The sequence below is a fragment of the Syzygium oleosum genome, unplaced genomic scaffold, assembly GCF_021117445.2.
Source record: "Syzygium oleosum isolate NSW1041296 unplaced genomic scaffold, Sole_v2.1 Sole_v2.15, whole genome shotgun sequence".
In the NCBI taxonomy this organism is placed as follows: domain Eukaryota; kingdom Viridiplantae; phylum Streptophyta; class Magnoliopsida; order Myrtales; family Myrtaceae; genus Syzygium; species Syzygium oleosum.
Window position 1 is genome coordinate 2,033,596 of NW_026607499.1, and position 22,811 is coordinate 2,056,406.

Here is a 22,811-nt window from a genome sequence, read left to right on the forward strand (position 1 = left end):
AGACTGATCAAAGGATGGTTGCGGAATGATTCGCCAAGGATATACAATCGGATCGAGGGTGATTCCGCTTGACCATTGTATGGATTGCAAACGACCCTAAACCAATTCCAAATGATCATGTTCTTCGGAATTAGTGATTGACCATCGCAATTACATGACAACCGAGGTCGCCATGTCTTGAATAAGCTTAAATGTGGCTTGATATCGAATCAACCACGGGTCGAACACGCGTAACTCCTAAAAGCCACCCGTTAGTTTGAGATACACTAAAGTCGCAATTGATCGATTTTGGCCATGAATTAGAATCCGAACTTTGGGTATCGAACTTCCAAAAGTATCAAGACTAATCATTCGGACGTCGCCTCATTACGCTCATCTATTTATTGGTTCGCCTGGAAATTCTCGGAAAAGCGTGATTCAGATCGGAAGTTAGAAAAGACCTTTTTACCCCTGAGTTATTTTGAATTCCTTTGTCATGTTGAAGGGCAAATTGGACATTATTGGACTCCCTCTCTTGGCCAGCCGAATTGGACAACCTTGCCCCTCTCCTCTTTGCTTATTTACTAGATTGCCACTAGAAAGAATGGATAGTGACCATTGGATCTTGGAGTGTTGATCAAGATAGAATCTAGGCCATTGGTTCTCAGTGGGATAGTTGATGGGGTTTTGAGTGGGGTAGATAGGCTTTCTCTCTCTCTCCCATTTGATCAAGATCACTTACTCTCACTCTCTCTCCCTCTCTCCCTTCCCCTTTGGCCGAACACCACTGACCAGCCCCCAGCCGTGATCACCATCGGCCACTAGCAGCCGTCCGACCGCCGTGAGCGCTGCCGTTCACCATGACTAGCCGCAGCCGTTGTTGCTCGCAGCCGCCTCTTTCACTCCATTTTTCTCCATTTCCCTTGCTCGATCATTACACCACCGCCACACCCGAAGCTTCTGCCCTTCCGGCCCACGTCACCCAACGCCAAGAACCGCCGTCCGCCACCACTGTCCTTGTCGTGGCTGACCGCAGACCAGCCACCCTCACCGCCGACTCCTCTCTCTTACTCTCTTGTTCGACCATCATTCCCACACCGTCGCCACCATCACCATCACCCGCGACCAGTACCACCACTGTCTTAGCCATCCGTTGTGGTCGTCGCTTCGCCACAGAACCGTCGGAGCCGCTTGCCGTCCGTTGCCTCGCCGTGGCTATTGAAGCTGCCTTGCTTGGCTTTCTTGCTTAAGTTCTTGAGTAAGTGACTTCCTAAACCTTGATTATGACAATAGGTGACTAATGGATGTGTTTAGGGGCTATCTAGGGATTGTAAGTAGCTAATTTTGAGGTAGTTTAGTGGCTGATTTGAGGTTGAGTAGTTAGTGGTTGATCTTGATTAGTTTAGTGGCTGATTTGGGCTTGACCTTGTATTGAATTGTTGGTTGATTCATTGGCAATTAGTTGCTGATTTATTGGTTGATTTGTAGTTAATTGCGGTTTGTTTAATGGCCAATTATATGTCCGTTTAGTGGCTGTTTAGTGGACTTAATTAGGGGCTGATCTCAGTTAGTTAATGGCGGTTTGTGTTTGTTTAATTAATGGCCATTTGTGTTCGATTGTTTGATGGCTTGATTTAATGGAATTGTAGCTAATTTGATTATGGTTTGATTAGTGGCTAGATTAGAGCATGATGATTGATTTCGACTCGTCATTGGCTAATGGGACTTATTTGTGGAATGGACATGCTATCCGTATTTGAAATTAAATGTGTTTCATGACATTTTAGTTAATAGAGATTGGCACATCATAAACACTCAGCATTGGCTAAATTGCAAAGATAAGAATTGGTATTGAGTGAATGACGTATGTGCATTGTCATGAAAGTGTCGTCTAGGCGGGGGCTCTAGACGATGCTCGGCGGGAGTTCGGATGCCGTCTAGGCGGGAGTTCTAAACGATGCCGTGTCAAGGTAGAGGTCGGACCGATGCTCATTTATGGAATGCCGTCCGGTACCCGACTTACCGAGGGGTGTTCGATCCCATACGTTGCCGTGCCCGACGAAGCGGGACGATGTCCGGCTATGCCGAAAGACCGGCAGGGGTTCGATTGTGGCCTGAGGGGTCATTAATAATCTGGACAACTACAAATGTGATATGCATTGGGGAATGCTATATGCTTGAGATCGATGTTGAGCATGTCTAGATTATGGATTGTGTTTTGCATGCTATGTCATGGTTTGTATCGTGTGTGCTCGGGGGAGCGTTGCTATGTTATGATGGTTATAATGTGCAAGGGCATATGTATGCCAAGGCAAGGTAAAAATGCCTATGATTGTTCATGGCACATTGAATTATGCTAGAATTGCATGTTAGGGCGATCTGAAGGTACGTGTTATCCTAAGCAAGGCTTAAAGAGCTTGCTTATTGAGTTTTATCTCATTGTTGTTATCTAGCCATTTCATACCCCCGACCGTGAGTCATCCTCCTTTGCGTTTTGGTGTGCGTAGAGACAGACGCGGAGTTTATGGAGTATGCAGTTAGTCCAGACATGGCTTACTAGAAACACGAGTCCACTGTCTGGGTCGACGAGGGTCTACCCAGGTGGAAGGCCCATCGGTTTGTAGCATGGTTTATACGAGAAGGGGATGTGGTGTTTGGTCCCATTCGTGGTTTTAATGGACCTCTTGCGGGTGGTATTGGGGAGGAAGTCTAGGATCCCATGGATCTCAATCCCCCATATGGGGAAGTGTCCGATTCGAAGTCTGACCCGGACGGCATGGAGTCCGATCCTGAGCCGCCTCTCGGTTACTATCAGTAGGGTCAGTGGGTTTGGATACCCCATCCTTTTTGGACCGCCCCTTTTGATAGAGAAGTTAAATTAGCCCAACCACCAATCCCTTTTTGTTTACGTGTGGTCCGATAGGAAGTTGCCTCTTTGTAAGGTTTGTAAATTGTATCTTCCGTGGTTAACTATGACGCCCCAAAACGTCACGTGCGATACGTGTCTTTACCAATTTTTTTCTTATAATTATTAAAACATGTGGAAGCATAATAAAGCATTCACACCATTCCCAGACATATATAATAAAATACATATGCATCTTTTTATAAATATTAACATCAAATTTTACAATACAACATTCGGCAAAAAAAACAAAATACATAATTACTGGAAAAGGTTAGAGTCGTCTAACTTCATCACTTAACTACTACGCCTAAAAGCTTGTCTATACACTGACGGACCATCAACTAAGGGTCGATGACTTCACCCAACGACATGCCATTGTCGCCAAACCGTGAAGGACCATCGAAGCCTCTAAGCGATCCAACTAACTCGCCCGCAATATTCACATACCAAGCTACATAACTATGGATTATATATTCTGGTAACCCCATGTCGACCCATAAAACGGTAGTACACCTAGTATAAACCACTAGTGATCTAGGTACAATAATGTCTTCATAATTATAATAAAAAAATATATGAGCTCCAAAACGCGACGGCGGTGAGGGATCCATCCTACATATCTGAAAAATAAGGAATGAGCCGAGGCCCGGTAATTGAAATCTCTAAGTCTAAATAGAAGATTCACTCACCACTCAACTTGGTATCAACAATAATTATGAGTCCAAAGCAGTACAAAATACATGAATAATGATACTATCCTTCCAATCATGACATGTCAATAAAACAACAATAATTTTGCATAAAATCAATCATTTAGGTGAAAATGGATGGCATATTATATATCATATATATCGCATAACATCTCATCGATTCATATTCGTCACTAGCCAGGACCATCTCGATTCACGAGACATCTCGACTAACGAGGTATCGTCATCACCAATTCGTGGGGGACGTAATCATTCAAACCCTTTGCCACGTCTCAGCCCATTCATCACGGGTATCCTCTTCATTAGTGAGGATAAATACATCACTGTACATCCGCATGATTATGATCATTTCTTAACATCATACCATGGCAAAGCCATGTCATACCATGACCATAAGAGCCATGTCATCATAGTATTTCATATCATCTCAACCTTATAGAGAACCGTTTCATACGGTAGAACATCTAGCTGACTCCAGAGTCTTATCCATAACTCATACAAGGGAATTCATTCAGCGGCGAATAGGCTGTAGCAAATGTCTTAATCACTTAACATCAAAGACATACATAATTAATTATAACGCAAAACATGTCACGTATTTTCATAATTACAAACGCAAACAACAACATGTCAATCTATTGTCATTTCACATAATATACAAGACAATCAATTAATTATGCACCTTTCAACATGAGAACTTTCCTTTTCATTTCACCAAGCCAATAACAATTTAGAAGAGCATTGTTGCAAGTTCTCTAACATTTAAATACTACTACTTTATAATTTAGTATCTCATCTATTTTTTATTTATTTATTTATTATCTTAATCCCCCTTGATCAAGCTCACTATTACCACATATAAAAGGGATCATTTCTATGACTCTTAATTCTTGAAATTAGAAAATTATCCTAGTAAAATTTCTCATTTTATAATTTTACCCATAATTTTCGATTTTCAACCAACCAAGTCATAATAATTAAATTAAAAACTAAATGATAATATTTTTGTGCTTTAAAACACACAAACATTTTAATTACACTATAGACACCACATATTTTACAAAATTTTCAAAACTGCCCACTTTTAATTAATTATTACAAAATTACTCCAATTTTGCCAGTTAAATATATGACCTAATTAAATAATTATCTCTAAAAACTAACTTAACCACTTATTAAAGTGAGATTCCACATACTGTAATCAGTCCCCAGAACTTCCAGTTTTTACAAATTCGCCCCTCAACTTTGGCGGAATTACAAATTTGCCCCTAAAGCTTATAAACTCATTTTTTTCAACCGGTTTGATTTCCTTTAATTAATAAAACTTAATAACCCACTAATTAACATTAAAAATCTTAAATTAACACTGTTCACAGCCTCTCTTTATTTCTGTAAAATTCGAAATTCTTCCTTACCATGACAACAAAATTTACCAAAATACCCTTTTATGCCTAATTTTATCATTTTCCCACCTTTCTCATTCAAGACGCAACAAAACATACTAATAATCTCTCAAAGACATCTAGACATGTAAAGAACTTTGTAATTCAAGCTCAACAATCACAATAGTATAACATACACTATTGAAACTTGCTCACACATAACATAAAATCCAAACTAAATAACAAACCATCAACCAACCAAGATCAAGAGCACTAAATAAATCATTCTAGCTTAGCCTTAGAGTTTTCACTTACTCAAAGTGAAATCTTCAACAAAGCAAACCTCTAACCACCTTGAAAACAAAATAGATACTAAAAATTAACAAATCTTATTCTTGTGAAAACAACAAAGCATATTTGATAAAGAAAAAGGGAAGGAAAATTCAACAATATACCTTGTCAAGAAACTCGTTTGAAAGTGCGCTTGAACTTTGATATATGTATATATATATACATTTATTTATTTATTTTTTTGAAAGGAAGCCGAAAAGAAAATTTGCTCGGGAAGTAGAAGGACAAGAAGAAGAAGAAGAAGAAGAAGAAGAAGAAGAAGGGAGTGGTGCATATGAAGAAGAAGAAGTGTTCTGAAGCCTCTTATTTCCCAAAATTTTACCATAATTAAAAGCATTTTGGGGTCACATTAATTTACTTGGGTTAAAGACTATAATGACAAGTAACTATAGTTATATTTAGATAAAAACTTACTAGGGTTAAAATGTAATAGGTCATGCATTATGTCATAAATTTAGGTTCCAAGCATTTCAATTAGGCATATGACAAAATAGGATGAAAATTAAGACATTTATTCATGCTAATATAATGACAAATAGCATAATTTAATTGAATAGAGGAAGATATTAAATTATTTTGGGTATATACTATACATTGTGGTAAATAAACGGAGAAATCGGTATTCATTTGAAATGCCGGTAAATCAGAAAATTATTTTGAAATCGCTAAAATCATAAATAAAAAGTATAGCATATAAGTAACACCTTAACTCAATAAAATTTTTAATGCTTGAAATTCATTCGATACGTAATTTAGAGCGTATCGGTCCTCGTTGACAATTACTAAACTAATTTTATTACCTTAATAACTCTCACTACTAAATATCTTAAATATTATAAACTACGAAGAAAATTTCGAATGTCACACTAACCTTATATTTATAAAAGTGGCTTCGCTTGTTTGTGTATCAATGTGTTTCCTTTACTATCCCTTTCTATGATTATTGTTTGGGTGTTTCAAGTTCGCTTCCGCATGTGTTCTCTCATTAGTAAGTCGTTTGGGTCGGCGACGAGTCCTGTAATGTCGCATTCATAATGACCGCGGCGGGATGTTGCGAGCTCGTAGGATTCGGGGCGTGACACTATTTTTCCTATCAACTAGTGTCTTCTTTTCCTTCATCTTTTCATGGGATTTTCTTATCTATCTAGACAAGGGCACTTTTTATCATTGTGATACGTTGTTCTGAAACTGTCACAATTAACTAAGTCAAGCTCAATTCATATAGAAGGGAATACTATGAAAGAGAGAATGACTAGACTTGCATGATGATAAAACATTTCCAATTTTTCAGTCTACAAGTCGAAATTACTATGCAATGATAAAGTTTTGCACAAGAAAGATTGATTTAATATACGTTTGATTTCTTTCAAAGTAATTGAGGTTTTCTAAATCATCTAGTTATTTGTTAATTGGCTAATATAATTTCTTAGAATCACCACAAAATGAAATAAGTATAGATAGCACTTGTGTGTGCACAAATTAAGCTACACTTCATTTTGTGGGTCCAAGCTCTAGTGTTGTACCTGATGGAATTTTTACAATGTTGTGTATGTGTCGTGTGGTTGGGGATTCTTGTAGGTCAAAACTAAGGAACAGATACTATACTGTTCTTTTTAGCGTATCAAGGAGCATTGGAATCTGCTCACAGGTACTCCTCTATTGTTCATTTACTGTTGAGTATTGATTTTTCAGTCTTAAGAGTTAATGGAGCATTGGAATCTGCTCACAATGGGCGGCCCCTCCCCATTGTATCGTGAATCCACCGAATTGAATATTCTGTAATGGCAACCTTGTTTATGGTGGTATGTAGAGCTTGTAGTTGGAGGAAGTAATGTTCATGTTGGCTGCATAACGAAGAGCAAGGACAAAAACAGAATTGGCTTGCAGAGAAGTGAGTATGTCGTTTTCTATTATGATTGAAATATGCACACTTCGCAATCTTTTATTGTCACTAACTTACATTTGCACGAATTTTCAACAGGTTATTCCGATTACTTTGCCGCTAGCTAGATTTGTTCTCGGGACAAATGGGTATGACTCATCTTTTTATAATTAAAGTTTGTTTTCACTTTATATGTCTTATTTAAATGATTAGATTTTTTCTTTTAATAATTTGTAGAGGCTGCTGAGGATAATATCATCGTGCATAATGTTGATAAAGAGTTTGAATTTAGAATTGGCATGATATTTGCTGATGAGGATAAAGCATATAGGACATACAATGCATATGCAATTTCCAAGGGATTTGGAGTGAGAAGAGGACAAAAGGCAAACACTAGTAAAGGAATATTGTGAACATGCACATTTCTTTGTAATTGTGAATGATACTCTCCACGAATCCCACCTCATGAACAAAAAAATATTTATAGGACAATGAAGAGAACTGGATGTCAAGTTTGCATAAAATTCAAAATTGAAAATGGAGTTTGGATAGTCGACAAGTTTAACGATGTTCATAATCATCCTTTCATCGACGATAAACAAAAACATTTGATACGATCATACCGGTATATGATAGATACTAATAAAAGTATTTTGACTTTAATGGCTGGAGCTGATATAAGGGCTACGAAAGCGTATTCTTACCTGAGTGGTGAAGCGGGAGGACAGGAGAATATTGATTTTACTTTACGTGATTGTCAAAATTTCTTACAATCGAAGAGAAGGGACTTGATTAGTGTGGATGATTGTCAAAGTCTCATTAATAATTTTAATTTCTTACAATCAAATTTAAGAAATTTTTCATATACATTTCAACTGGATGAGGAACAAAGACTGACCAAATTTTTTTGGTCTGATGGTGTATCCAAGCTGGACTTTGAAAGTTTTGGAGATGTAGTGGTATTTGATACAACTTACTGTACAAATAAGTATAATATGATATGTGCACCTTTCGTTGGCTTGAATCATCATTGGAAGAATGTTTTCTTTGGTTGTATATTTTTATTGGATGAAACTATTGCTTCTTTTGTTTGGGCATTTCAATCCTTTTTAGAGGCAATGGGTAATAAAGTATCAAAGACTATTTTCACTGATCAATATCATGCCATGACAAATGCCATTAAGACTGTTCTTCCAAATACTAATTATCGTTTATGTGTATGGCACATTGCGAAAAATGCTACGCATCATATTTGGCATCTTTTTGGAAAATCGGGTTTTCGCGATAACTATTGGCATAAGCTTTTATATTATTGTGAGTCCGAATTGGAAATGGAGAATATTTGCAAAGCTATGTGTCAAGAATGGAGCTTGGGGGACCACAAGTGGTTGGATAACTTGTACCGGTTGCGTCATAAATGGTGTCCTGCATTTGGCCAAGATATTTTTTCTATACGAATTAGATCCACACAAAGAAGTGAGAGCACAAATAAAGTCTTCCAAGATATGGCGTGTAAGACCATGACTTTGTCTGAATTTGTCAATCATTATGAGAAGCAAGCAGAAAAAATGCGCAATTCTGAAGTTGTTGATGATTTTGAGTGTGCTCGAGGAAAGCCATAGATTATGGTTAAAAATAGTGGAATTTTGAAACATACTGCAAATGTATACACTCATGTCATTTATAGGAAATTCCAGGATGAGTTCTTGCATGCTTTGTCTATGTTTATTTGTAGATTAGAAACTGATGGGCCAGTGCATACTTATATCGTGTCAACTGAAAGTAGTGAAAGGAGGCATGTTGTTTGCTTTAGTCCAAGTGATTTAACCATTACATGTAGCTGCAAGTTATTTAAAATGCAAGGATGGTTGTGTAGGCATACTTTATGTATCTTGAAACATGTTGTAAATATTACAGGCATTCATTCACAATACATTCTGAAAAGGTGGACAAAAGCTGCAAAACAAGGGACTTATTGGGATGTTGGACAAAGCTCTCATGCTGCGGTAGAGTCAAAAACATTGCGCTTGAAGAAATTGATTCAATTGGCTTTCAGTGTTATGAATGTTAGTGCGAACCATGATGTTACGGAGGAGCTTGCAACTACATCTTTGCTGTGTCTTCGCTCCCAAATCACAAACAAAATGCAATCTTTGACATATAATGAATGTATCAATTTCTTAGTGGAAAGTGATGAAGTTGAAGTTGAAGAAAACTGTGAAATTCAAATATTTGATCCCCTTCGGATAAGACCAAAAGGTGTACCAAACACTCGGTTGAAGGGCACTAGTGAAAAGCGAAAGAGAAAAGCGTCTTCATGTGCAAGAGGCACCTCACACATGGTATGATGCTTGTTTAATTTGATAGAATGATTTATCAATGAAACGCATGAAATTATTCCTATACAAAGTATTTAATCAATTAAAGGCATGAAGTTATTATGATACTCTTACTTTTGGGCAGGATTGACCCTTGGTTATATTGCTAGCAACTTGACGATGTCAAATTTTGTGAATACTAAGCTTACATATTGTTGGAAGAGTCTGCATATTGAATGAGTTAGGTGGACGATGTTCATAGCCAAGTTATTCTGGCTTTGAAGCTCTTAAATCAAGTCAAATGTTAGTGATCTTGCCTAATGGTTGTGACTTGCTAAAGCTCAATTTTTGTGGAAATAGCTTGCAGTGATGGCACAATTTTTGTGGAAATAGCTTGCAGTGATGGCACCGACTTTGCACCTCTCACAATGTGAGTGTTATTTAGTTCCTCCTCTAATGGTGTTTTGAGTAAATATCATACGGAGCAGTAAGAGTCACCTGAATAACGGAGATTGTGTTTCCATGATGGTAACTGAATTGCAAATGTTCCTTGGTAGAAAGCCAATTTTGCGTAAGCGCAATTGGAGTTGCAAATTTCTGATAAGTTCCTAGTTGGTCTTGCAAGAAATGAGCATCCGAGTGGGAAGATGGAAGTACCAGGAGCCTACGGTCTGTATCATCATGCGGAAGACTTTGGCATAAGCAGATGATGCTGATTGGTGTCGCAGATGTCTCTCTCTCTCTCTCTCTCAAATCCTCTCCTACATATAACATAACTTGCTTGCCATGCTAATGCTAATGTTTAGCTTTTGCGGCTCATGGCGTCATAGCTAAGTCGGAGCCTAATCTTGCAGAGTCGGGTGTTCAGTTTGCTTTTTGTGAAGGAACTTATTTTTACTGAAGATCATACGCTAGTTTGACTAGTTTGTTTGGATTTGATGGACTAGTTTCGCGCAAATTTGTTCACAGGAGTGGGATGATCGCTGTATATTCTATCCAAGTTACTCTGGCTCTTGCAATTCGGGATGCGGGGCGTTTAGATAGACCCTCGAGTTAGTCCCGATTTTTTGTCTATCCTAGGTCTTACCTACTGCTGAAAAAGAACCTGTGAAGTTTTGTGTTTCATCTAGTTTACAAATATGAATGATGTCATGCACCTGTTCAGTCAATTGTCTTGAGCGTGCTGACAATGAGCAAGCTTCATCACATTTCTCCTACCTTCATGAATAACAATGACCGGTGAACTTGTAATACCAATTGTCATGTCATATTGGTTGTTAACCAAGGACTTTAAATACAAATGCACTACAAAGTTGGTACCCTCACGGAATAGATGATTGTTCTCCTCGTCTACTTTAATATGCATTTACTAAAAAGGGCATCCATTTTAATTTTTCTTCATTTTGAGATAATAATCATTTCATTTTAAGACAGCGAAAAAGAGAAATTACATATTCTTGTTCTTCCTCCAAACTAACATAAATATTGACGGACAGACAGACGCCAAGTAGAGTTGACTCCCATCAGCGTTTCTTTGCTTGGCTCCGCCGTGTTTTATTGTGCATAGTAATAATAGTAATAGGGTAATCAAATTGAGTCGACCCGACATAGTACCAATTTCGAACTCGAGTTCGATTTGATTAATTATGGAATCAAAGTCAGACGAGCCAATGCTGAATAATCATAAATCACCTCTACATATTCGTCTCAAGAAAGACAAAAATTCATTATACTCTAAGTAAAACAAGTTCTACATAACCATCAAGATTGACTCATATAATTAACTATATAGTAACATAGATATCACAATTCCAAGAAGGAAAGATATGATGACTCCATATAATATTATTATTGACATAATAAAGCCTATTTTTCTTCTAATCAACTTCAAATCTTCTTTTATGATTGCCAATTCTTCATTTTCGCTTGATGCCTCTCCAGAATTGACTATGTCCACACTTTTAGGTGAATAGATCCTGCATTCCTCAATATAATCTTCAACCCATTGCACAAAGCCCCGACAATTATCTATCTGAAAATAAATTAGTGTAAAGCAATATCAAGTATTACAAATGTCACTACATGCACAATATGGTAAATTGATACACTTACATTACAAGTCGAAGCATAATATAACCTTCCTCAATTAATAGGATTCTTTTGCACTGTTTTACCATGCACAATTTCCCTTGAGGACATGGACATATCTTTGATGGCAAATCAACCGACCAATTCGAAGATCCTCGAGATGTCATACTAAAGTAATAATATCATATAATCAAAATTAGATTAGATTTAATCAACAAAAAATAATTCAAACAACAGTTTTTGAATAACAAATCAATGTAATAGATAAGTAAAAAGCTTCATAATAAAACCTGTAACAACCTTTTTAGTTTATTTAACAAAACCATTTAACAAAACCACTTATCATGTTTTTACATAGGATAAACATGTGCTCTAAACTTCACCTCCAGTTACCTACGGTGGCAAAACTAACAGAGGAACAAAAAAGAAAATCAAGAATTGCTTTTGATCCACATATAGTGAAATTCAGTCACCAATTGCAGAGAGCTTCAACATCAAACAGAGTTTTTTGGCACTCTAATATGACATCAATTGTCAAAAATTAAATAGTGTGAAGAAACCGAAGATAATTATACTCACTTGAGAGCCCTCCCAATTAACAATTAATAATTAGTTCCATGAGAACAGTGCAAACAACACATCCATTCCTAAATCGTGGTCACCTAAAATTTTACTAATGTCGCAAACTTTAGTTTCCAATTCATTCACCGAGAATCCAGAAAAACCTGAAAACTTTGGAGTCGATGGGGCTTCGAAGGTGGAGGCGATGCGCTTGAGGCGAAGGCGACGAGGCGGAGCAAACAAGGCAAAGGCATATTAAAGTTTATAGAAGGACCCGAAATGGATGAGGCAAATGGACGAGGCAAATTACCATACTTTAATATGGACTCAAATTCCATTACTTGTGGTGGATTAAAGTTCATAAAACCTAACCTGGCCGGCTCCGCAGGCGGAGCCAACAGCCACGAGCAGAGCTAATGGCCACGAGGCGAAGCCGACCGAGAGGCGGATTAAAGTTTACAGCACCTAACCTGATATGGACGAGGCGGATTACCATGGGTCTAAACAACTTTAATATGAACTCAAATTACATTACTTGTGGTGGATTAAAATTTATAGCACCTAACATGATCAGCTCTAGAGGTGAAGGTGGAGTCGACGACCACGAGGTGGAGAGGCGGAGCCGACAGCCATGAGATGGAGGCGACGAGGTAAAGTCGACAGCCACGAGGCAGAGGTCATGAGGCGGAGGTGACGAGGCGAAGCCCACAGCCACGAGCGGAGCCTATGGCCATGAGGCGAAGCCGATGGCCACAAGGCGGAGGCGACGAGGCGAAGCCAACGGCCACAAGGCGGAGGTCACTAGATGGAGCCGATAGCGACGAGTGGAGACGACGGACACGAGGCAGAACGACGCAGAGGCCACGAGGCGAGCGGAGTCGACGGCCACGAGGCGAGCGGAGGCAACAACCACGAGCGGAGCCAACGGCCAAGAGATGGAGGCAACGAGGCAGAGCCCACGGCCACGAGGCGGAGCCGACGGCTATAAGGCAGAACGAGGCGGAGGCCACGAGGTGAGCGAAGTCAACGGCCACGAAGCGAGTGGAGGCGATGGCCACGAGCGGAGCCAACGGCCACGAGGCAGAGGAGACGAGGTGGAGTCCACGGCCACGAGGCGGAGCCGACGGTGATGAGCGGAGCCCACAACCAAGAGGCGGAGCCCACGGCGATGTTGTGGAGCCGACGACCACAAGGGGACATGCCGTCCGCTTTTCGCCGGAAACCCAAGCTCACCGGCGATTTCTGGAGGAAGTAAAGGACACAAGTGAAGATGAAGGAGGAGGGAAGGGAAGCAATCTGGGAAGAAGGACAAGAGTTCCCAAAAATGAGGAAAGACATCTCATTCAAACGTGAAAAAGAAAGAGGAGAGAGTATGGCTCGCATTTAATGCTCCGTGCCTTCCCCCAGGTCTTCTTTAAGGGGGAATAGGTGTGCAGAGGAGAAGGAGCCTCCATAATAGGGCTTTCTCTCTCTCCACGTCAATCGCCACGTGGCGATTTCTTAATGGTCCACGCAAGAAAATATACACCACGTAGGCATGTGACGTGGTTATAGTAAACCACCGAATATTTTCTCCTTCAAATGTCTAGAAATTATTTCCGGGAACAGAATAAAAAAGAATTATTTCTGAGCAGAAATTATTTTCGAAAACAAACCTTAGACACTCCTCCTTCTTCTTCTTTTTTACCATACCATCCTTTGTATGGCCCACCACTTTTATTACAATTTTACAAAACTGGTAAAAAAAACTCTCTTTATTTTGTTTCTTCTTTTTTTCCCTTGCAGGTCCCACTTTCTTTCTTATTATTTCTTTTCACGCCTTTCATGTCTCAATTATTTTCAATTCTTGCCTATTGGTCTCTCCATTTACACCCTTGCAGGCCACTCTTTTCTTTCTATGCCTCCCTACTCTTTAGGTAGCAAGGCACTGAGTTAAGACAAGGTTGGCTTGCATTCACACTAACAAAAATCGAATTCACAAAGACAAGGTACACATATATTGACAACCCAATAAGCCCCACAAAAAAGATCATCCTCCATGTTATTGCCAGTTGGGGATCGATTGCCTTGGGCTATCAAGTTCTTAAGACGAACGTCTAGCCACTGCATCGTCATTTGTCCCGAGATGATGAGTTGTCAGCTGTGGATCGACCACCTCGGGCTGTCAAGTTCTTGAGACAGATGTCCAACTGCCGCATTGTTATCTTGTCTTGAGACGACGATTTGGATATGTTTGGCGAGTTCTCAAGGCCAAACAATTACATCAACAATACGGTCCTCATGTCCCACCAAGCTAGACAACCAGCAGATGGTGGAGTCGATGGTGCCGAGCACATCCTCGGACTTCAAACAAGATGCTTCAAGGGGATACAAATTGACCCGATTCAGCTCCGAAGCGCAACGGCCGGGCAACAGGGGCGACCGTGGGAACGGTGGGAGCAAATATGGACCACGACTTTTCCCCGATGAAGTTGAACGACAAGTCGATGCTCTTGAGGAGCCAAACTGGGGACTTCAACCCCACGCGGTGGCAGTTCCAAAGCAAAGGAAGTATGGAATTTGGAATGCTTATCGGCAAGAAGACTAGGAGGATGCTTATAATTGTCACGCCCTGATCCCACGAGCACGCAACATCCCGCCTAAGTCGTTAAGTATGCGACATCCCTGGACTTATCGCCGATCCAAAAACAAACGAACTAAATAGCAACACATGCGGAAGCAACTCGAACTCTCCATACAACATGCAATCAAACGAGATAATAAGGAGACAATTGAAACATACCAACAAACCACTTTATAAACATAGCATTACTTACAACTGCACAAAATATAAGCCTTACTAGAGGCCTCTACTACAAACCACGCACACTCAAAAAGGGTCGGGTGGTTGGGTTAGCCTAACTTCTTTATCAAAAAGGAGTACATAACAGACGGGAGCATTAAACCTATTAGTCACCCCCATGATGCCCAGGCAGCGTCCCTCGATCGGACTCAAAGTACTCAGGCGAACCCGGATCAGCCATGTCATCGGACGGCTCGAGTTCGGATTCAACAGGCTCCGGCTCGGGGTCAAACTCCATAGGCTCCGACTCGAGAATCGAATCTTCAGGACCGGTGTCCAGACTAGTAACAACTCCATCTGGTAAAAGAATCTCCATGGGGTCCCACCCTTCTACTCCGTCATCAGGGGAACCATCAAATCCGCAGAGTGGACCAAACAACGCGTCTCTGTCCCGGTAGAACTAAGCTAAAAAGGTATGTGGTTTGCAAACGGTCTCACCCTCGTCTACCCAAATAGTACTAGCATGCCTAATGTAAACCCTATCTTCTCCCACTAGGTATTCCGTCAACATATGCTCCATATGCAATGGTACCCCAAAACGCTGCAGTGGACCGTTCAGGTTCATGGTCGAGGGTCTAAAAGATTTGGGATACAACAATGAGAATAAATCTCAATAAGTAACTACCCAAGCCTCGCTTAGGCTAACGCGTACCTCCGGACAGTTCTAAACATGCAATTCTATCAATCATCGTGCACATCAATCACAGGCGCCCTTACCTCGCCATGGCACATACACAAGCCATGCACGTTAGTAAACCACCACAACATGGCAACCACTCATTGAACATAACAACCCAAATCGAGGCACAAACATGCATAGCACACTTAATAATCTAGACATGCCCAACATTAGTTTCAAACATAGCATTCCATAATGCATATCGCACTCACTAGGTCTAGATTATTAACGGTCCCTCGGGCTCTCCCGAACTCGCGTAAAACGAATTAGGTTGTCGGTCTTTCGGCGTAACCGGGCATCGTCCCACTACGTTGGCAACGGTGACGGCAACGTCCCGCGTCATATGCATCAAGACGGCATTCCATGACGAGCATCAATCCGGCCTCCTCCGCGATTGGCATCCGGACCCCCACCGGGCATCCGATAAATTGGGCATCGTCTCGCGTAAAACACATCAAGACGGGTTAAATCCCCGCGTAAGACGCCTCATGGCATTATATGACCACACGAGCATTTAAGCACTCAAACCAATTTTCATCTTTTTGTTTAGTCAAATGCCACTGAATCTGTACTCAACTAACAAACAGCCGCGCCTCTCACATGCAACAATAATACCGAATAGTCCCCGAGAGAGAGAAAACCGAATTGCACAGAATCGGGGCTAATCTAGGCAGTTGCACAGCGACCGAAATTCTTTCGAAATAAATAGTAATTTAACTCCAAAATTTCTAAATTTTGGATATGTCATAGGAAACATATTGATAAACATTTTTCATGAAGAACACGAAACCCAGTTCCGACAGTAAATACCTCGTTTTGTCACTTGAAGTCAGACGGAAATCAGTCCGTCAGGATAGGTCACCCGATCTTCAAAATGCATCTCAATTAGTACCCAAATCTCTTTAGAAAGCTTTGAAATTTTAATATGTCATAGAAACAAGTGTCCTTAACAATTTTTGTGAAGGAATTTTGTTAAAAAGAGGCCTGTAAAATTTATAAAAATTTGGAAAGACACGAAGGTCAGATGAATAGTAAATCCGGCAGATTTGAGACGGTCCGAAAATGGACTTCCGAATGTCTCCAAATGATCTCCAAAAATTCTAGATTTAATTTATGTTATACTTAAAGATGTTAGAGACAACTTTCATGAAGAACACCACCTCAGATTCGGCCCACACAAGTTTCCAAAAAAATAACAAAACACAAGGGCACAGCAGCAACTAATCCGAGAATCAACCAAGCAAAAACCAACAAACAACCAAACTCAACCAACCACTAAATCATCTCTAATCAGCCCTTACACATGTCATTGGTAACATATTGTCCTAACCAAGGTTTAGGGAGTATTTACTAGGAATTCTAAGCAAAGCCAAGCAATTACTCCGATGGTCGGACAGGAGGCTCGACGGTGGCGCTGGTCACGGTGTGCCACGGCTGGGACGAGCAAGGGATGGTGGTGACGGTGAGGGGTGGTGCGATCTCGGTTGGGGATGGTAGTGACCGAAAATGAGAAGAAAGGAGGGAGAAAGAGAGGGTGGTGGCGGTGAGCAGCGACGGCGGCGGCCGGCAGCTGTTCCGTCGTGTCCCCCGCGGCTAAACGGTGGCTGGAATGGCTGAGCTGGTCCGGCAAGTTGGAGGAGAGGGGTTGGATCGAAGGAGAGAGAGTAAGGGAGAAGAGAGTGAGGGAGAGAATGAAGGAGAGAGAGAGAGAGACTTGATCATCTACTAATCCCACTAACTCACAAAACCCCATTACCAACCCCACTATCATCCAAAGGTCTAGAATCCTTCCCCTTCCCCAAGCCAAGATCCAATGGCTCACAAATTTTCTCTCACTAATTACCCAAAAATACCAAATGGCAAGCAAAATAAATAAGCAAGGAGAGGAGGGGTAGAATGGTCCAATAATTTCGGCCAAATGAGGGAAAACATAAGTGTCCAATTTGTCCTTCAACCTTTCAAATGAATTCAAATATCTTCGGGGGTAAAATGGTCTTTTCCAATACCCGATCCAAATTACACTTTTCCAATAATTCCGAGCGATCTAATAATTGGCCATGCTTGATGAGACGACGTCTGATAAATTTTCGTGGAATCTTGAAAGTTCGACATACCATTCTGGATTTTAATTCATGGCTAAAACCAATCAATCGCAACTTTAGTGTATCTCAAACTAACGGGCGGCTTTTAGGAGTTACGCGTATCAACCCGTGGCCGATTCGATATCGAGCCACATCTAAGCTTACTCGAGCTATGGCGACCTCGGTTGTCATGTAATTACGAGGGTCAATCACTAGTTCCAATTGACGCGATTGTTCGGATTAGGTTTAGGATCATTCAAAATCCATACAATGGTCAAGCGGAATCACCCGCGATCCTACTGTATAACATTTACGAATCGTTACATATCCATCCTTGGATCGGTCTATAATGGCTCAAAATATCTCATCGTCGATCATTATGATCGAAGCATCGATCCATGACAAAGTTTTTAGGTCCACGTACTTGATTTCTAGCTAGCTATTCCCCAACGATTAGTTTTCTCAAGAGTGATCAATTCCGAGTGAGATTTAACTAAAAGTGCATCGAAGATATATTCATTTCATAAATATCGAAAATGGGTCGAATTTCAGAATGTCACAATAATGATGGAATGAACATAGAGGATTTCATAGGCAAATCTTAGAAGCCTCTCACTCGGATGGTCAAGGTTTAATAGGTGTCTTAGCACTTGTGGTGAAACGCTTTTAACATGAACTCAAATTCGTGAAATCATAGGTAACTCCAAAAAGAAGAGCATGGCCTGCAAGAGAGAAAACACATAAACAATTTGCAAAAGCCGAAAACTGATATGTCAAAGGTATGGAAAGAAAGAAGAAGAAAGAGAGTGGGACCCGCAAGCAAAAAAAAGAGAAGAAACAAAATAAAAAGAGTTAACCAAATAATAAAGGGACCACTTTTATAAAGTTGTGATAGAAGTGGTGTGCCACACAAGAGATAGTATGGTCAAGACATAAAAAAAATGGAGTGTCTAAATCAAAAGAGTAGAAGAAGTGCAACCCATTTTATTTGTAGCAAAACAATAGTTCTGTTAGGGAGAGAATGACCAAAAACCTTAGTTGCAGACATAATTGATTTTATTTCTGTGAATTTCTATTGTGTATGTCACGCGGTAAAGGGGTATTATCTAGGACACAAGCTATTAATCATAGTTTTCTTTTCTGGTCGAGATTAACCGTAGTTATAGAAGCACGTTGCATACCGAGGAACCTGTTCGGGGTCCTCTTCCGAGGTGCCAATTCACATACTAATTTCTTCAGCGGATCGGAACAGGACACTAAAAGTAGAAATAACAAACTTACTGACCCATATAAAAACATAGGATATGTCTCGTTGTGGGAAAAAAAAAAAAAAGATTACGTGGGTAGATATGACTCGTATATCATATGATCCTGGGGGTTTATGGTTGTGAAAAAGCGAATTAACAGCCTTGCAAGTTGCAAAAAGGCAAAAGGATGCAGCGAAAAAGGTTCCACCGAGATTTGAACTCGGGTTACTGGATTCAGAGTCCAATGTCCTAACCGCTAGACCATGGAACCGCTTTGCTATCTAATGGGCAGTTAAATATATATCAATGCTCTTTACGGAAGATAAATAATTTGGAAAAATATTTTCATTGGCTAACTATTTTAAGCGGTATGGAAGATCATTTTCGAAAACACATTTTTCAAATCATTTATTTTCTATGAAACAAATGTCGTTTCTCTTTCAATGAGCGCCAAAGTATTTATTGAGGTAAAATGGTATATTGAATGGACTAAAACCAATGTCGAATCAAATCGACTTCCTGTTTCAACAGCACGCAGATAGAAAATTTCCATTTTCTAACTACTTTGCCTTACCACTTGCTCTCTTAAGTCCTCGTGATTTTTCGTATTGTTTATAAAAAAAATAGTATCAAATAACCCTATAACAATTCAAAGTATTGCATTACATTAGAGGGGCCATGTCAAGTGGACCCAAATGGCCATTAATCTTGTGGTCACTTCAAGGACTCCTTTTGGGGGTTTAGTCCACTTGAACCGAATCGGTTTTTTTTTTTTTTACAAATGGTACCAAAGCAGGTTCCTCATAGTATATACGTTGTCCTTTGACGGGCTACACCAGTATCCCATTCAACAAGTTCGGGGAGTGATCGTTGAGCGAGAAAGAGCGGACAATACGTGACTCATGGCAAGCATGTGTCTAGGATGGAGGAAATGGGACCACCCCTTGAGCAAAGCGAATATCGCCGGGTGATACGGGGCAACATTGACGAGGACTTCAATTATTTATGTGAATAATTTTGTGACACCGTGAATTATACCAAGTTGTTACGCATCACATATAAATTTTCAAGTCGAGGAAATGTCATGCTTAAGGTAAAAAGAGTTAGTAAATACTTGAGACACGTAGAATGCTTTTGTACATTTTAGCACGCACACGAGCTCTCACTAATTACGTTGGTTCAGTAATTGCTAGGGAATTACCAAAGGAAATGATCCAATTAAGAATTTCCGAAAGGCGAGGGATTTAGGATCAATGGTTTTCATGGAAATCAACCGTATTCAATTGTCTTTATCTGTCATATGATATATGCCAAAAAGCAAAGATCGAGTGATCGAATAAGAAAAACTTTCAACTTTCAATGACTATTCTCGTGTTATCTACAATCAATATAATGAAAATCGAAACTTTTTTTAATAAATTCTAGAGCTTCTTCTAGTTGGACATCCATGAATTTGATCCTAAGTTGGTAAGACATGCGAATCCCATTTCACACGATCCACACTTAGCGTGCCTCACCAACATGCAAGCATGCCAAGAAGGTGATGAAAGAGAGAAGCCCTACCTGATCTCCTCCTGCTGATTTCATCTTTAATCAAATCAACATCTATATGAACACAAGGACGCCTATCTGAATCCCCATTTAATTCTTAACCTAAGATAAGATGCTGCACCAACCCATCATCATTTTATCAATCATCTCATATGCCCTCTTTTTGCCGACACAATGGCACTCCCCCTCTGCCGTCGCCCTCGCCGTCGCTACAATCCTATTTGCATGCATCGTATTCCACCGCCGCTCCGTCTCGAAACCCAAGAATTTGCCGCCGGGCCCGCCGAGACGGCCCATCGTCGGCAACCTCCTCCAATTGGGCCGCCTCCCTCACAGGGACCTGGCCTCTCTGTGCCGGAAGTACGGCCCGCTCGTCTACCTCCGCCTCGGCAATGTCGACGCCATCACCACTTCCGACCCCTCCATCATTCGCCAGATCCTCCTCCAGCAGGACGAAGTGTTCGCCTCCCGGCCCCGGACCCTCGCTGCGGTCCACCTGGCCTACAACTGCGGCGACGTGGCCTTGGCCCCGCTGGGCCCGCGATGGAAGCGGATGAGGAGGATTTGCATGGAGCACCTACTGACCACAAAGCGCCTGGAGGCGTTCGCAAAGCACCGGGCCTGCGAGGCCCAGCACCTGGTCCGGCATGTCTACGGGCTCTGCCGGGACGGGGGTCGGGCCGGGATCGACATGAGGGAGGTGCTGGGCGGATTCTCCATGAACAACGTGACGAGGATGCTGCTGGGGAAGCAGTACTTCGGGGCCGGATCGGCCGGCCCCCAAGAAGCCGTGGAGTTCATGCACGTAACCCACCAGCTATTTCGGCTCCTGGGGGTGATCTATCTGGGGGACTACTTGCCGTTCTGGAGGTGGATCGACCCCTATGGGTGCGAGAAGAAGATGCGGGAGGTGGAGAAGAGGGTGGACGATTTCCACACCAAGATCATTGAAGAACACAGGAGAGCCCGAGAGGCGAAAACAGAGGGACTCGCCGGAGATTCCGACATGGACTTCGTGGACGTTCTTCTGTCTTTGCCCGGCGAAGATGGAAGAGACCACATGGACGATGTGGAGATCAAAGCTCTCATTCAGGTCTCCATCTTCTTCTTCTTTCTCTTACGTGTTAGTGTCCAATGTTACGTAACTTGATGTTTGATAGAATCACAGGACATGATAGCGGCTGCCACCGATACATCGGCCGTGACCAACGAATGGGCCATGGCGGAGGTGATCAGACATCCGCAAGTCCAGCGCAAGATCCAAGAAGAGCTCGATTCCGTCGTCGGGCCTGACCGGATGGTGTCGGAACCGGACCTGGCGCACCTTAATTACCTGCGCTGCGTGGTGCGGGAGACCTTTCGGATGCACCCGGCAGGCCCGTTCCTCATCCCGCACGAGTCCATCAGGGACACCACCGTCAACGGCTACCACATCCCCGCCAAGACGCGGGTCTTCGTCAACACCCACGGGCTGGGCAGGAACGCCGACGTCTGGGGCGACGTCGACGAGTTCAGGCCCGAGCGGCACTGGCCGGAGGACGGGGGCCGGGTCGAGATAAGCCACGGGCCCGACTTCAAGATCCTGCCCTTCAGCGCGGGCAAGCGGAAGTGCCCCGGGGCGCCGCTCGGGGTGACCCTGGTCCTGACGGCCCTGGCCCGGCTCTTCCATTGCTTCGACTGGAGCCCGCCCCACGGGCTGAGGCCCGAGGACATCGGCACGGCCGAGGTCTACGGGATGACCATGCCCAAGGCCCAGCCCTTGTTCGCCGTTGCCCGGCCGCGCCTGCGCGAACATCTGTACCTCTAAATTGCAATTAAAGCAAAGCGAACATGGGCCATGCCCACCTGCTCTACTAAAGTTACGGTTGAACATCTTGACTTTTTTTTGTGACGAACAACAAAGTGATTGGCCCCAACTTCGAGCTGTAAAAGACGTCTATCGCCTTTAGTGTGAAAAGATGATACCGCCATTACCGCTTTTCGAGGACGTCTTTCACCTTTGCAGCGGAGGTCGTGCTCGTCTTTCTTGCCTGAGGGGAACTTGCCAGGCAAGTTCTCGCTTTTGCGACTTTAGAGTAATGGGGTACTAAAGTTTTCACTAAACTTGACCTAATCACATCAAGTGGTTAGATAAAAACCAGCCGTTCGATAAACCAACCTAAAAGAAAATCTTCACGTGGGCATCGCATGGATGAATCGTGCTTCGATATAGTTTGTTGTTAGGAGATGCGT

The 22,811-nt window shown here is 41.7% G+C and overlaps 1 protein-coding gene and 1 non-coding gene across 2 annotated transcripts; one reads left to right on the forward strand and one right to left on the reverse strand.

Annotated features, from left to right (window-relative positions):
• Positions 1-19,227: 19,227 nt before the first annotated feature.
• On the reverse strand, positions 19,228-19,299 carry TRNAQ-CUG (transfer RNA glutamine (anticodon CUG)). The gene has a single exon. It is a non-coding gene; the product is annotated as a tRNA-Gln (tRNA).
• Positions 19,300-20,516: 1,217 nt separating this feature from the next.
• LOC115678165 (cytochrome P450 703A2) lies at positions 20,517-22,403 on the forward strand. The gene is made up of 2 exons (XM_030601494.2): positions 20,517-21,672; positions 21,748-22,403. The coding sequence occupies exons 1-2, from the start codon at positions 20,692-20,694 to the stop codon at positions 22,384-22,386; spliced, it is 1,620 nt and encodes a 539-aa protein (XP_030457354.2). The 5' UTR covers positions 20,517-20,691; the 3' UTR covers positions 22,387-22,403.
• The last annotated feature ends 408 nt before the right edge of the window (positions 22,404-22,811 follow it).